General features: G+C 43.6%; 3 protein-coding genes across 3 annotated transcripts in view; 1 reads left to right on the top strand and 2 right to left on the bottom strand.

The window, feature by feature from the left end:
- T265_14061 (hypothetical protein) overlaps positions 1 to 9,881 on the top strand; it is a gene marked incomplete at both ends in the record, with an annotated part of 75,990 nt that extends 66,109 nt beyond the window's left edge. The window contains 2 exons of the mRNA XM_009171832.1: positions 8,055 to 8,120; positions 9,792 to 9,881. Coding sequence (XP_009170096.1) covers positions 8,055 to 8,120; positions 9,792 to 9,881 — 156 coding nt within the window. The remainder of the gene's footprint in view (positions 1 to 8,054; positions 8,121 to 9,791) is intronic.
- T265_06537 (hypothetical protein) overlaps positions 1 to 15,032 on the bottom strand; it is a gene marked incomplete at both ends in the record, with an annotated part of 89,354 nt that extends 74,322 nt beyond the window's left edge. Inside the window, one exon of the mRNA XM_009171820.1 lies at positions 14,938 to 15,032. Coding sequence (XP_009170084.1) covers positions 14,938 to 15,032 — 95 coding nt within the window. The remainder of the gene's footprint in view (positions 1 to 14,937) is intronic.
- A 150-nt stretch (positions 15,033 to 15,182) lies between these two features.
- On the bottom strand, positions 15,183 to 16,832 carry T265_06536 (hypothetical protein; the record flags this gene model as incomplete). Its single annotated transcript, XM_009171819.1, has 1 exon — positions 15,183 to 16,832. One exon carries the CDS (start codon positions 16,830 to 16,832, stop codon positions 15,183 to 15,185), a length of 1,650 nt encoding a protein of 549 aa, XP_009170083.1.
- Between the last annotated feature and the right edge of the window lie 272 nt (positions 16,833 to 17,104).

Here is a 17,104-nt window from a genome sequence, read left to right as displayed (position 1 = left end):
AGCTTTTGTTCGGTGCATTCAGTTGAAGAACATCATAAACAGAGAAGTCATTTGAGCTCTCTCAAATACATCTGTTTCGTCACTTTGAGTGTTTGTTTGAATAAAGACGTCCTGGTCCGCTTTGTTGTCTTTTCGGGGCCATGTGCATGCGAAAGTAAAAGGCGGTTTGACCGCACACTTTCAGCTCCAAATGGACAAAACATCAAAAGTGTTGTACTCGGAATGCCTGGTTCCCAGTCGGAATAAAGCGACAAAACTCCTAACCAAACGGACCGTTCTAGGACCACTTGTTCAAGTGCAGTGTTCTGTGAGGCTTATCAGCAATTTCACACCCGAGTAATTAGGAAACCAAAAGAAACACTGTGTTTGGAAAGATGTGTACCCCGCATCAAGCGGACGGGACGACGCAATGCGATGATATTGCATAGACAAAAAGCAACACAAATGGGTGATACTTTTACCATATTATCAAACACAGTTTGGAGACACTAAGATGGCGTAAGTGTACTTTTTCAGTAGTAATTACTTACATCCCACAACATGTGAATAATGCAAATGTATTTCATCCGTAAACCTTGCCCAATATTCCTCTTCAGTTCAGACTTTTGTTTACATTACATGTGAATAATGCAAATGTATTTCATCCGTAAACCTTGCCCAATATTCCTCTTCAGTTCAGACTTTTTTCTGTTTACATTGGGGCGTCTAGGCTGGAGAATTCACAATCGAAAACATTAAGGATCTCAATACACTCGGTTTTGAAATTGAACCACAAAAGGTGAGTGACACCATCATTGTCAATCCAAACCAGCCGATCAAATATCACCCATCATTTGGCAGTGATGCCACGCTGACCATGGCCTTCTTGTTTTATATTTATTTTTGTTCATTCACCCTTATAAGTAGTAGTTTGCTGCATCCTTGAAGCATGAAGTCCGGTTACATGGGTATGACTGAAAATCAAACTTAAAATCAAGCGTGGTCATAGGCTAACTAGACAGCCACCGGAAATTTGTTTGACTGAAGACATCTGCCTTTCCTGTTGGGGTCGTGCTAGGTCCCACGATAATACCATTTTAACTCTCCAACTCAGCGTATTTCTTCATACGACACAGATAATCATCTCTGTCACCAGTGATCAGGTTACAATGATCTCCTTGCAATGAATTTATCAGCAATGGGACCGAAAACCTGGGCATGATCTGAACAAATAGTATGTCTACGGGTGCAGTATGACACTCGCTCACGCATGTAAACATCACGTTACCAAGTTTCCTCCCGGCGCCTACCGCGGTATTGCATAAAAACTGGTAAATTCGCGAAGAATGATCGTAAGCTTGACTAGAAAAGTCCACAACTTAGCAACCATGGCCCAAACCACCGAAAACCTAAAATGGAAATGCTTCTAGCCATATTCTTATCAGCTAACTCATTGATTCCATAGTTGAGCTCGATGCACCAGCATCGACCACACCACCCGTAGATTCTACAATACAGCAAGACTGAGTTAAAAGACCGTTCGATAGGCTTCATCGAGGTTGAGTGAAGGTGACAGGCTGACACAAACTGAGCTCCGGATTGGGAGAGTTTCGCATGGTTAGCAAAATCTCTCAAGTTCAAAAGAGTTCACTGCGGAGTACCCTCGGTTTTCTTGAGGATCTTGGCTCTGTCGTAACGTGGGCACTGCAAATTTGCGTCACATCGGCTGAAGGTATGTATACAATGCGACAATAAAATGGTATGTATTCTACCCAGACCCATAACTGGCGTCAGGGTGCATGACGCCTCTTATCTCAATAGAAAAAATAGTGCTTTCCACTGGGTATAGCCTCATTAACAATCAAACACCAACCAGTTTGGCTTCGTTTTTGAAATTATCCTCAAATCGGCGTGAACCATTTGATGTGAAACTGTCGTCGCGGATAGTTTAGCCCCGTAAATCAGAATTCTTGTAGGTAAATGCTTTGAGTTGGGTAGTTCACTAATTACTAATTCTATGCATCGCGAAGGATACCACATCATATTCTTGAACATTGTCAATATGGCAGTTGTCATGTAAAACCCATCGACGGTGTTTCCGGGGGGTATCATATCGGCGGGAATACCCAGACAGCCTCAGAGTACGATTCAAAGGGTTAACAAATCAATCTAAAGCCTTTCTTGCTGTCCACCAAACACTCGTAAGAAGTGTCTAAGTCAAACGGCACGGAATATGGGTCCTCTGAAATAATCGGATCCAGCTAGGAAACAGACAATTTAAAACCTGCTAAATTGGGAGAATGTCTGTAGTAACTGTATTTTCCTCAGCTTAGTTCTCGGTCTGAACCTCCCAAGCTAGTGTTCACATCAAAACAACCACCAAAGGTTCACAAGATCTATTAACGCCCAAAACGAAGTCAAGAACAGTTGTACAGCGCTTCGTATATATAGCATAAGCGGTTATAACTTTCTGGATTTTCTGACGCGTTCTGGATGCGGCATTGGCAACCGGTATTTGGCCAAACCTCGGTCATGATTGGCCGTTGGGTCCAGATTGTTGACCAATCAGATCTCGTCTTGATGCCGGACCGGCAAGCATCCCGAATTCTGGGCCAAGTTCGAGCGGGCCAGGCTTCTCGGCCCTAGCAGCGCCTAAAGACGTGCGGTATAGTGGGATCCGCGTGGATTCCTGCCTAACAATGTCCGAGAAAAGTTTCTCTGTGGAAGAAATCTAAAAAATACATGGTCTGAATTATTTGACTAAACGCCTTCCCTTCAAAAAACACTGCAGTGAGTACATTCTAAGACGTCGTCTGGATACCGTCCGACATCCGAGGACCTATGGTTGGAATCCCATAGCAACAGTGACGTATTTCTCTCCGTCTCAACTAATTATTCAGTCGCATTATCTGTAATTGGCGCTACTTCTGTTTGAGGTGGCCCAGCGTCTGCTTATACCTGCGTATTTAAAGCCACTTTATCAGTCAACTAAGGTTTAGTGAATCAAAAGTCACTGATATGGCGGGGAAGGCCACCGGTTTTAGGTCTTTGGCATAAACTGCCTCACCGTTTGACGTGCACTCATCACTGTCAGCTGTAAGAACCGCATACTTGTCGTACAATGGTTGTAGCTGACACAGTTTCGTTCGCCGATTAGTTTGAGGTGGGGTAGGTAGCTCCGCATTGGAGGCGGGAGCTGATAAATTAGTGCGTGAATACAGCACTGTCAGTGGACTGTCAAATGGGGGGATTGGGAAGGGAGCTATGCATTGAAGACAATAGCTTGGGTGCATGAGCGCCATTGAGGGCGCGACTGGGCCATGTCTGATAATGTCTCTAGCCATTGATGTGGCCCGTCTCGGGGTCCCCATCCAGGAAGACGGCAGTGAGCAGCGCAGCTGAGTTTCCTGGTAATGGCTTTTATACTTCCCTGCCAAGTCATTGTTTGACCGCTACCCTTCACGTGGTTGTGCAAAAAGAACCCTTGGAGTAAGTCGATCGACTGGCATACGGAGCACGTGGCCAAGCCAGTGCAACCTATGCGGTGTGATCAGTTTATCCATCGAGGATGAGTTATTTCTCACGAATACCATTCGGCGTACTTCAGAATTGCTGATTCGGTGTTCCCACCAGATTCGGTCAATGCTCCGAAGACATGGATGGTCAAACACTGAAGGTTTTTTGACGTCCTTTCAGCGCGCAGCGGCCAGGTTTCTGATCCATATAGTAATATGGAGCGCACCACAGTATTGTAACCTCGACCCTTGATGGACAAGCTGATGTCCCGCATATACCATATGTGACGCAGGCTTACAAAAGCTGCTTTGGCCTTCCCAATCCAGATGGAAATATCATGTTTCCAGCCGTTACCTACAAGTACTTTTCTAGTGCAGAATTTTCCACTGTATCCAAAGCCCTGTTTTCGCGGTTCCCAGCGTCCGGACAGACTAGCCCGAATCGTCCACCTTATCTCAAAAGAAGCACAAAAACGTAAGTTTTATGTTTGCGACAAAAAAATTCAAAACACGATATATGGGTCTTCTATCGGCCATTTTTCCACATCTCTTCGCGAAATAGAGAAAAGACAACGCAAGCATTCAGTCATTATTACTACTTTCATGTAAAAGCTATCCAGTCTCCAGTAAACACAGATCAAGCGAAATACTGATCAGTGTTTCAAAGGCTTCTCATCAATACTGTGTCCATAATTAACCAAGTGAAATTCATGAGGATGGTGATTCCACCAAGTGCGGTGTCGTCACAAAATTAGTTTGCCATCTTGAACCTACTTACATCCGAAATGCACGAAATTGACACCTTGTGATTATGAACCACGAGCGCTATTGGGCTTACCGTCTCGTCAGGCTTTCCACAACTTCGCTGCTGTATTTTGTGCATCACTTCTTGTCGTTTGCTTCGTATCTCCGATCCTGACGTTTGCTATTTACATCCTAACTTCATTCAACTGTACTTGGCACAGCGTCGACCTCCACCCGGTACTGACGTTTGTGGATGACCTGGATGTTGTCAAAACTAATCGACAGAACGTCAGGGTAGAATGATTATTACTCCATCTGCTTGAGCAGTCCGTCATCTTTGGGGCAGAACAAAGTCGAAGTGCGTTGTTATCTTTCCGTCAGTTTCGTGGATACAAGGCATGGTGAAATTGTCTCGAGTGCCTACTTTCTCAGCCGACCATACATTCTTATCCATCTGAACTACTTCAACCAAGAATCTTCTGTTTTCATTCCAATTATTTAGGTCTACGCGTTTTCTTCTTGAGGGGTTTCCACGTTAGCCAGCAACCCTGTGAGTACGGAACTGGGAGTTAATTAGCCGGTGTAACAGAGTTCGCATCTTCTGTGCCTTGTGAGGTCTTCCGTCTTAACAGAGATCCAGTCGGCGGGGATAGAGAGGTCACACATCTGAACATCTGGCTAAAAGTTTCAGTTTTAGTTTCAAGTTTTCTTGTCAATTTTTTTGTTTCAGGTTTTTGTAAGTACTCAGTCAAATGATACGGGTGGACCCAGCAGACTGATAAAAACGCCGAACTTCTTTTGTCACTCTTCTGATTCATATTCCTAAGTCAAGAATTGTGGTCATGTGATTTCTGTTTGCCAAGTTTCTCAGAGGAGCCCTGGCTCTTATCTTCCACACCGATCAGGTTTCAAGGGAGTTATCGAGCACCGTACTCCTTTTACCCAGGCCCCCTAAACCTCTTAATGAAGCAAAGCTGAATTCTTACAGTTCCCTGCCTAAACGGATCGAAAGTTCCCATTTTATTCGGTCTTTGTCACACACACAACAATGTTCTAATGATTTCATTCTAAAATACGGCAGAATGGGGAAATTTCGACACGCGATTCCGTGACATATACTATTAGTCCGCCGTGGTAATTATCTGGTTATTGGTCAGCGACATGCACCTTGTCGTTTCGGTCTAATTACATGGGTCGAATAAATAGTTGCCAAAAGGATACTGTTGTCTTTTCAACCTCTATGGTAATTTCAACAGGACGTCACGTGGTTTTTCATCCGTAATCAGCTGACTTTTTTGCTATTATGTTGAAAATAGACTGCCGTAACTGAGCAAGACCAGGTCCATTCTAATTCCCCTCAACAACAAATACGTCACATCACGTGGTTTTTCATCCGTAATCAGCTGACGTTTTGGCTATTATGTTGAAAATAGGCTGCCGTAACTGAGCAAGACCAGGCCCTTTCAAATTCCCCTCAACAACAAATACGTCACAGCAACAGCCTAGTTCAGTGAAATCGTTTCTAGCTCCGGAAGAACCCATGCTCTTCAAGATTTCCAACTTCCAGAAAAGTTGTCTTTGTATACCACCATTGAGGTACAAATGCCAAACACTGTGTAGATGTGTTAGTAAAAAAATCGTTATCCAGTGGCCGGATAGAATGCATTTGCTCCGATATGTGTATTTCTATGAAGAAGGTTTCCTAAGGGGGAAGATAATACTCAAATTATTTCAATCACGACAGCTATAATTCACGTTTTTTGGGTAGAAAATCCAAAGTGAGGTCTCCCAGTGCTCTACGATCAACCCACATGTAATGTTTGAGCCATTCGATCCATTTTGGAGTTCGACCTGAATGAACTGATGACTACCATCTTCCGATTCGTATGAATGTTTATAATGCTCCCGACATTTGGTGAAAGGAAATATGTAGTGACCTAGATGGTCCTAAATTGTTTAGTTTTTGATTTGATTCAATCATGGTTCCTTACTTACAGCAGGGAAATATTGGCCTTCCCCCCACTCCTCAGGTCAAGATGACCCGAAACACTGCGAAATGTGTTCCCTTTTATACTTCACCTAAAAGTTGAAAGAGATACAACTCGCAAATGTTATTTCAGAACAGTCGTCTGATCGAATTATATAAGTAGTATGCAAAACAAATAGTAAACAAGAATAAAAATCAAGTGTGGCAGTCTGACGTTGAAGGTACGGTGCAGTCTGACAGATTCCACGGGTTCATAGTTTTACGTTGTTCAGTCAAACGTCGTTCATTTTTCGTCCAGACATCAGACGGTTGACCTGTCAAATTCGTGTAGACCAACTGCTTGCACCGGTCTGCTCTGTTGTACAAGTAAACCTGGTCTGTAGCAACGAGTGGCAACTGCCTGTACAGTGTAAATCCTTCCGGTTCTAAATGTTCATGGTAGTCTCATGCCGGTACGATAGATGACACGTGGCACATTTATCTATTGCTAGTTCCCTCGTAGTTCTGCCAATACGGGTTGGTCTGTAAGGTAGCGTACAGCCGAGTTCAGCCTGATGGCGACCGATCTGAGGAGAGGGCTGGTGACTCATTTGACTTAAATGATCCTTCATTTGTTCGCTGAGCTGAGTAATTTGATTGCTAGCGCTTCATTACCAATAAAGATAACATCATCAGAGAGTCTGGTGGAGCGTAGCAATGGATCGATGGTTAAAATAGTCTGTCCCTTAAGGCAAAGTAAGATTACTCTTCACTGACAAAATGTTCACTGCGCAGTTCTTTCACTTGTAGTGGTACACACAGACCCCATTGCACGAATTGCAGGAAGCGAACTCGTGGTTTTCCCCGCTGTAGCTGAACACTGCGGTACAACTACTAGCATCCCTGACAGCTGATGTTCTGACAAGTGTTCTACTGAAACCGCTTTTCAGATGAGGAAGGTCAATGTGTTTCGATAGGATGTTTTCTTCCGGGACTGTATAAATCATATTCTGCAATTAGGTATGGGTGAGCGCATGTTAACCACACCACGAGTCAGCTGATAACAAATGATGGTTGGAAGTTTTGTCTTTTCACTAACGCCAATCTATGCTGAAAATTTGAGAAGAACTGTACAGTTGTTTCATTTTTGTTGGTAATCATTAGTCTTGAAAAAACTCCAGTATGGAACTTCGAACCGGCAAAATCCCGGCTAGCAGTTTGAACACGTGGCTGTTTGGCCACAAGTGGCCGATTACCAGTATGACTTGCTCCCACCTAAACAGGATATAGCGCCACTCATCCGTCAAGGCATCAACATCACCGCCGACAAGCTCCTGGACAAAAAGTTGATTGCTGAAATTACTAGCCGAGAGGTCGCTGGTTCGAGACTCCCTACTGAATTTTTGTGAGATGCGTACTGCTAGTGATTCCCAATAAGAAGCAAACAGATAAAAGGCCTGGTTTTCGGCTTTTCAGTATAGATCGGCTTCACCTAAAGAACAAAGTCTCCATTGGGGTCTTCCATCATCTCCTGATACGGCCGATGATGATTATTCAATATACAAGGCAAGAGACTTCCTCGAGCTTCAGTGTTGTAGATTGAAAATCTTAAAACCCATTACTGGCCTTCGAAATTGATCCTTTCGGTCAAAATGTTTGCTTAGCTCTGACGTGGATGATGTTTCAGTTTTCAAAAACACACATGCAGCTAACCTTGACTTAACTGTTGACTTACGCCTTCCAGGTACTCAGGTAGCTTTGTGCACAACTTATTGAAGTTGTTTGGCTGTTTTCTGGCCCAGTTAGTTCTCGGAACGCCTAAAGTTCGCACTCTCTATTATCCTCCACAGGCCACCGTGGACCAGGGGGTTGAACGAGCCATTCGGTTTCGCTGGATACCAAAAGCAGACGTTGCAGTAAGTGTCTAACAAAAACGGTTGCAGACTCTCCGTTGACAAATTCGATTTGCAGACAATGTCTGTCTGTATCCGTATTTCGCGTTTCAAGCTCAAATTTATGCGTCCTTATTCGCAGGCATTCTTTTGGCTAATGTCTAGCATAGTGATAAATCCTTCAGGCGGTAAAAACGTCTGATTGGGCAGCTCACAAACGAGTTGCTTACATTTTACAAACTTTGATATATGTGACCGAAACGAAAGAGCCAGCTTGATACGAAGCCCATTTCTGTGTCATTTTGGAAGGTTCGGTGTTTGAACTATCGTTTAACTATACCACAATAGGGCAGATAGATTACTGATTCTAATAGGAGACAAAACAATGTTTGCCTCAGGAGAGAGATGTTTCCCCGAACCCTGAAAACAGTCAAAAGAGCGTTTCAAACTTTTCTAGTGTGAGTGCTTCTTTATATTCGGTTATTGTCAAACGGAAGTTTTGCGCGCAGTCAGCTAGCCTAGAATATGTTCACCGAAGGAAGGTATTTAATGAAAGAGATATATTTTGATTGAAGTATTCAGTAATTCATACAAAAATTCATATCTGTGGCTTTGTCACGCCTCTCTAGCCCAACATTTTGTGCCGTCTTTTAACACTTGTGTGTTAATAAGTGCGGGACAAGATTTCGCTTATCTCGCGAAAGTAGCGACTACAACGTCAGTTATTCGGAGTAAAGTATTTCGAAAGGTTTCTTGGTGGTCGTACAACACAGCGGGTCTTAGCTGGCTGCAACGTATTTGCAGTGAAGCGGTGGTTTAGCGAATAGTTGTCAATGAAACAGAATCATCAGATCAGCAAACAAAAGTTTACAAGGTTAAGGCGGTTGAAACGTGTACCTCGCATTCACAATAACCGTTATTGTCTTCAACTCCAAACTCTTGTTGACAAAAGACTCGCGGAAGCGAGCGTTTTATTTGGCAACATAATATGGAGCTGATCACCGTCGATCCGTTAATATGGGTCTTTTCATCCTTCTAATTGGGTCAACATGATCCCACAACAACGTGGTTAGGAACCCAACAGGACCAAGCACCGAACGGACACTTCCCAACCATATTGTCTAAACAGAGCTTGTCTGTCGTTACATGCTGCGCTCACCAAGGACTCTGGGTTATGACAGGGCCGATGATGATGATGATGATGATGATGATGACGATGATGATGATGATGATGATGACGATGATGATGATGATGATGATGACGATGATGATGATGATGATGATGACGATGATGATGATGATGATGATGACGATGATGATGATGATGATGATGACGATGATGATGATGATTAGCAATTGTGTACCCTCGTACATAGACGGGTGTTTCAAGACCAGTGTCACCTACTTTTCTACATAGAGGAAACCACATAGGGTGAATATTCTCCTCAAAATAGATAATTCTTCGTTAAATGGTTGTGGGCCAACAAGCCGTCTTTGGGCATCCGCATTGGCGACCGGGATTAAGATTGAAGACTCAACGAATATATAGTCTGCTGCATGTACACATCGAGCCTTATACTCCCTGACATTCAGGATCATGAAAATCACTTCTTATCCACTAGCTGGCAGACGCTTCAGATGTGAAACGAAACGGCTAACTCACTCGGTCTCTTTTTCCGCCCCATGTCAATTCAGGTTGGAACAACCGTGGAGGCTGTTGCGCGACTTACCCTGAAAGCGGACCGAACGACAACTCACCGAGTCTACCTTTTGGGTGTAGCATAACGGATAACAAAGAGCAGATTTCATAAAATGTAACCCCTAACAACATACAGGATCCTTTTGTTGTTGTTTTTTCTATGAATCGCACATTTCAGCCTGATACAAAAGTTATACGAATGAAATAGTCTTCTACGGTGTGTTAATTACTCTCAAGCTGATGGGAATCACGGGCCAAGTCATGCATATCTGAAATCTGTTCCCTTTTGAAGTTCGTGAGTTGGGACTTCTACTGCTCTGAAGAAGATTGAAAAAGCCCGCAATCAGCGCATTCAGCATCTAAGATGACCTGGAACACCCCGTGGACGGACATGTTTGTGACATGTAAGAAGAGAGATTACCCTTTACCTTGACGTAATTCGCTGCACTTTTGTAAACAAAATGGGGAAGGAGACAAAGCATGAACAGAATGTCGTAGCTTATAAGCGAAACAATAAAGAAGGCTCCTGTTATTTCTGGTCCGGAATAGATAGTCCCATTGGACCCAGGATATCTTAAAGTCAACTGCGACACGACAAAGCATGAACAGAATGTCGTAGCTTAGAAGCGAAACAATAAAGAAGGCCCCTGTTACTTCTGGTCCGGAATAGGTAGTCCCATTGGACCCAGGATATCCTAAAGTCAACTGCAACAGGTTTCGTCATGTTTGTGAAATGTTTTGAGCTCAAACTTGACTGAAATCGTATTCAGCAGTAGGCTGGGCTTTGACTCGACACTGTCCATAATATGCCAAGACCGGAGAACTCAACCTTGGGCGGATGTGACTCTGTGATCTGACCCTGTTTGGCTCTGCTGCTATCAGCTTTTGATGATGGTCCGAATGGCACCAGTTTCACAGAGACAATCGGCGTCGTGCAGCCTTCCTGAAGTACCGTGGTTAGAGCTCAAACAAGCGAAGAAACGTTCTACAAAAGCGTCTGCATGGGTTCACAGTTTAGGCAGTTGGGCTTGCTGACAAATGACCTCACCCATCTACAAGCTCCGTCTTGTTAGACCGGTCGGGTTCAGGTCACCGGATGCGGTCAGGCGAGAAAATGTGAACCACCACTGAAGAACAGCGATACATCTGTATCAAAAAAACCACAATCATTTTGTCATCGAAACCGTTAGGACATGACCATGTTGTGACGTCTGCGCAAATGGTTTCGCTCCAGCAACGTCGCTTACACAAACCCATCTACGCCAACAGCAAACGACGTCAGCAAGCGTCGTTAAAATGAGTAGTAATAACCGTCAGACACACTAACTATATACAATCCAACCCTTCATTAGTACACACCTACGAGAATCCTCAAAATTGGGACTAATTAAGGATAGGCTAAAAACGAATTAAAGGTTTTCAGTAATATGTGTGACTAGTATGAATTTAATATGAAGTTTCAGTAGATACTTGCCACTAATTTCAGATGGTCCATGGCTAGCTTACCCCATATAGATTTCCAAAGGTTCCACCAAACAATGCTGGTTTTCTTCTGGAAATACAGTATCCTCCTCAATAGGGGGTCTCATGTAGATATTACTAAACTGTCCCTTAAACACAAGTGTTTTGCATGCGTTTAACAAAACATCCCATGCCTGAGGGTGATTCCAGCGGCAACCTTGACAAAGCCACTTATTTTAATCTTTGTTGAACAGAACTAAGACATACTGATGGACCGGCAAGCTATGATTTCATTTTTCTCCCAGCCGAACCGAAGAAGTTGATTTCATTCGTTCTCGCTAGATTCATCAGCTGGCTATTGATCTGCTCGCAGACATTTCGTCAGTGCACACTGATAACGTTCCCACGACTCGTCACCAAGCGTCTGCAAGATGATTGCCAAGCTCAGCGAGCAAAACAGCAGCCATCTGATGCACACTGAATTAACACACCCTAATTAGCAATATTTCAATAAATTCCTACCTAGGTTCGAATAAGATCCATGAACAGAAAAAATTGTACGGTACAGATGCATCACAACAAAATTGTAGCTGCGGTATATTTGGGAATAACGGGCTGTCGTGTGCTGGCTGTTTTTACTGCCTACCTTCCGGTCCACTTTTAAAACTTTGCCTAATTTTTGAAAGTACTTTTTCATGTTACTCAGCAATGTCCGTGGAGAGTAGTAGCGTACCCTGGTAATGCAGAAACTGCCGGAGATACTGACTGTCTCTGGCCAAAATGTATCGAATTGGATATTCAAGCAAATGGCAAACTGCATTTCAATTATGACGTCACCTACCTGTGGATGATTCACTAATCCTGGAACAGGAAATTTATTTTTTCCCAGTTGGGAAGAACTTGTGATTTTGACAGCAACTGCAGTAGACTCATATCCGTCATCGATATACCTGATGGTTGCGAAAGATCTGGGACTGTACTTCCTCTTTTGTACGGCAAAATGTCACTCGTTCCCTAAAAATCATTCATCTTGATCTACAAGATTACAGAGCTAATTGTTCAATGCAATTCAATGTATTGTACATCCTTTCAAAACCGTTGTTACACACGCTCTCGCTTGCAAAAACACCATGCGAGGAAACCGATTTGGTTTCCTCGACTGAATTATCTCCTCGTGCAAAATAAATTATCGTCTTTGCAATTTTATGAAAAAACTAATTTATGCTTGTGTAGTTCTAACACCTTCTTAGAAAACGGTGGAAGTTAATATGGCATAATGCGGGTACTTCCCGGATTCATCACTATGCGCCAAGTTTTTGCATGACAGAGTGGTCAAATGAGCCTGTGAGGAGATTTGGGAATTTCGTGGAGATTTGACACACACACATACACACACTGTTGATCAGCCACTCGCGATTTTTATTGGGAATCATCCCAAGTGAGATTCTCACGAAGCTCCAGTGAGTCTCGAACCCGAGACCTCCTGGCTATTTGCTCGAACATTTAACCATTCGGTGATGACCAGCTAAGTGTTGAGTGTTCGAATTCGAGATTCTCTGGAGTTTTGTGAGGCGCTGATTCTTTTCTATAAGGATGAAAGAGTTGTACACTGCTTTTGGGCTTTTCAGTACAATCTGACCTCACGTACAGCTAAGGAAATAGTCGAAACTATCGATTTATTGGCTAAATTTTCATCTAAAACTTTCGTGGAAGGCAGGGAATGCTTCGTGATGCAGAATTGCACATTCGCCTCAAATCTGCCTCTCCGGCTCGGTCTATTTTTATCAAATATAACCGGAGAATGTGGAAAACAACTCGGGAAAATTGGAAAACGGGCTTAGGAAAGTGTGGAACGCAAAGTCAACTGACAAGCCGAATCCTAATTTAAAATCAGTCCGTCTATGGTGTGGGGCTAAACCGACAAGATGAAGATTTAATCTGGTGTATGCCGGATGGATTTAGGTTCTAATTAGCGTTCAGCGAAAACGGCTTGGGGGACCAGAATGTTTTTCAGTTGTTAAGGCTCAGTAGGTTTGTGTACGCTTAAAAATTACGCATAAATAGGTGGCTAAAATGTTCAAATTTGGACGGCAGTAGCTCTTTATGGTGGGCATTCCAAGGGAGATAGACTGACGATGAATTGTAAGATAACTCATTCAAATCCTGCCTTATTTCGGCGTGCTTCTGAAATTTCATAAATTCCCGCAAAACGATCGATCGTACGGTTAAACACACTAAATCGTAGATGTTACGAACACAACTAAAGTTATGGGTGTCGATTTGATTTTGTTAGTAATTCTCTTATTCACTGTGATAAAAAAAGCCGGTAGTAAGTTTGGGGGACAGGTGAAAATTTTGTATCCGTGAGTTCTCATCTCATTAGGATGGAGCTAAAGAATGCTCGGCAAATTTATTGCCCGACTCCACCCAACTTGTTGAGCTCAATTATTTGATTTCTCCGATGGCCACAGGACCAGGAAAGGTGATCATCACCGTTCGCAGAACTTCAAAACGACTTTCTCGGTCAGACGATGTTGTTGTACCAAGGTTCCCGTTTTTCATATGTTTCTACAAAGTCAACAACAAAAGAGGTCACCATGGTAGAGGGGGTTGGATAGGGATATGACGAGATTTGGTGAGTTTCCATAGAGATTTAATCCTGTCAGTCAAACCACTCTATACTGAAGATCCAAAAAGCACTGTACACCTGTTTCATCCTTGTTCCGAATTTGACGAAACCCGGATACCTGCAAACTTCCAGCTAGTGGTTGAGCAGTAAACCATTTGGCAATCAGCGGCTCAGACAAGATATAGCGCTCAACTGACACCGATGATATCTACTCACAAATTCACAAAACTGGGGCCACAGTCGATAATAACAAAGGTTGGAGCTCCAGGGATCTCCCCTGTACAGTCTATTCCAGCTAACCACGTGATCTTATCGATAGCCGGGACGGACAGGCGGCAGCAACTACTGATTTGCATCGTAACAGCAGCAGAGACAGTATGAAAATTTCGGGTGTTATCGGTGCCGTCCGGCTTCCAGGGTGGGGCCTCCACGACCCATCCTGCTTATGACTCGAGATAAGGCGGCTAATCAATGTGATTGGCGCATAATTTTCTTCACTTTGTCTAACCGAGCACATGGCTGCATGGCTGCCGGAAGATATCCCTTCCCCTTTCACCCTTTTTTGCAGTTACATGGCTTTGAAGCGGTTTAACTTGACCTCGTGGCTTTACGGTAGTGAAGCATCATTGCATGCACAGATGAGGATGACACCAATGAGTAAAAGATTCCGAAATTACATCTTGAATGACCATACTCCTCAGTCCCAATGAAAATATCTGACGATGTCTAGACACACTAGTGTTTCGGGAGTAGTGATCGGTTGGTACTCAAATCACCTTCAGGAATCAGGCATTAGTCTGTCCGCATGAATTAACTTACCTATCGACAAACAAAATGCATGCTAGACGGTCCCAAAATTATGTTCTGATGAGGGATAGTTCCATTGTCTATTCACTTGTCATCAAACAATTTCAGAAATACAGCACATCTGACAACAGCGGACTTTAATGACGATTCTATAAAATGAAAATACGCCACAGGTTTGCGGATTGTAGATAAATATCCAGCTTATTCCACACCCAGAATAATAGACGAATGTCAATGTGATTCACCTCCTTCCGGTTAGGGTGGAATTGAATTCTAGAATGGGAAAACTTAGGTAAGAATACGAGTGATATGTTTTGCCGGACAGTGTTAGTTTGTTCATGGCAAAACAATCTCATTGACAGCGGTGTTTTTGGCGCATAACCGAGAGGGTAATGTGGTCTCGTCCGTTTATGATAAATAAAATCCTTTCGAATGGTGACTCCGTTACGTTGAAGCCATTGCACCCAACCCTATGAATAGCTTCGGCTATTTATGGGACTTTCTGGTCTGGATCAGAGTTCCAGTGTTCATTTTTCGATCCATTCTTTGAAATCATTTCTGGAAGCTCTTGATCCTCGTGTTGCTGTTGCTCAGACTCGTGTCGTTGTCTTCTTTCCCGTTCGATCCGTTTAATCTCGCAATCTTGCGTTGTGTACTGACAACAGTGAACCATGTTATTTTGCTCGCCCAGAAGACCCTTTTCCACGACCTCGTTCAACATCATCTTGTGTTTATGATGAAGAATGATGCATACCAAAGCCAGAAGAACCACACGTAGAGAAACGAGAATAGCCATACTTATGAAAAAACCCCTGTACCCGTATCCATCAATCACAGAACCGGAAAATGCCGGGGCTATGATCATTCCGACCCCGGCAACCATTTTGGTCATGGGAAAAGCAATTGATCCATGCACGAGCATAACCTCCTCAGCTGTGGCATATAGGAACGTGTTCCCCACACCCACAGCTCCCCCTGTTAGCCCAGACAACACATAGACTACATTGATATCCGTGTAGCTCCGTTGCACAATGATTAGGAACAAGGCTGAGAAGGCAGCTCCAATCAAATAGACTATGGGCAACTTGCCCCTTATTCGATCTCCAATCAAGGCACCGATTGTGAAAATAATCGATTCACCAATACCAAAGTAGAGGTTGACCTTCGCACCACGAATAAGTTCGTTGTTCAACGACTGTGTCACATAGGCGGTCAGATTCATGAGTAGACCGTAGATGACAATGTTGTGGAGAAGACGTTCAAAAGCCCACAAGAACACCTGCGGATTGGTACGCAAATGGTCCACCGAACAGAATGCCCATCCACGGCCATCACTTGCTTTGGGTTGATCACGTAGGTATATATTTGCCGCTGCACTCTGTTTCTTTGGTTTTCTCATATCGTCCTTTTTCCCCGCATCTCTGTCAGCCAGAGGTTCGGATAAAGTCAGCTCAGCTCGGCTGTACTCATGCATATCACGTGGAAGAAAAATCACTGCACCCAACCACGTGACGAACAGAAATAGAATTCCACTGAAGATAAAGGCATCTTGCCAACTGTAATCATGTATCCAATAGGAAAACAGCGGTCCGAATAACAATACGCCATACGGTCCGCCGGAAACGAATGCTGTGGCCAGAACATGAAATCGATGTGTTTTGTCAAAGTAGTCTCCGGTGACCAGACTGCATCCACACAGAACCAGAGTTGAACCAATACCATGAAGGATGGTGTGTGTGAGAAACAAATAGCTTGGATCGGGCACAGAAGCCGACGTCATGCAGCTGGTGAATATGGTCACTCCGGCTAGGAACATGGTGAACCGATATGGACGATTTAGTCGAACAATCGCTGTTGTGGCGAACGGCATTAGGAAAAATCCCAAAGACGCATAGCTGTCCCCAATCCAGTTCAGTTCTGACATACTTGTCTCGTTGTAGGAACTATGCAGAGCGGCGACAAAGATTCCGAAAGCTCGACGCTTTCCGCCAATAAAAATCACATTTATGGCAGAAACGAAGAGCACGACCCAACAAAAATAACGCCAGCTGTAAAATCTGTCTCGTGCTTGTTTGACTCGATGATACACCTGACTAAAGATGCTGTAGGTCAGTTGAGAAGCGGCTTCGTCTTTGGTCATGCTGTGAAAAGGGTCCCAACTAGAGCATCTGAGACAAGACCAGCTAACAACTGACCACTTAAATTGTATTCGCCAAAACGTGCGCTTGTTGTGATTGGATATTTTGTCAAAACATGCCCGAGCCATATCCAATCCGAGTTGGTCAGATAATAATCGGAAAACTGAGACAGTGGTGCGTGGAACAACCAATCATCCAGCTTGCACGGCTGTCAACAGGTTGAAATGCAAACAAACGGCTTAGTGTTATTGGTGGGTCTGTGTCTTGAAATAAA

Source organism: Opisthorchis viverrini, assembly GCF_000715545.1.
Source record: "Opisthorchis viverrini unplaced genomic scaffold opera_v5_135, whole genome shotgun sequence".
Lineage (NCBI taxonomy): Eukaryota > Metazoa > Platyhelminthes > Trematoda > Opisthorchiida > Opisthorchiidae > Opisthorchis > Opisthorchis viverrini.
Note: the sequence above shows the minus strand (reverse complement) of the source record. Positions and strands in the feature narration are given on the sequence as shown.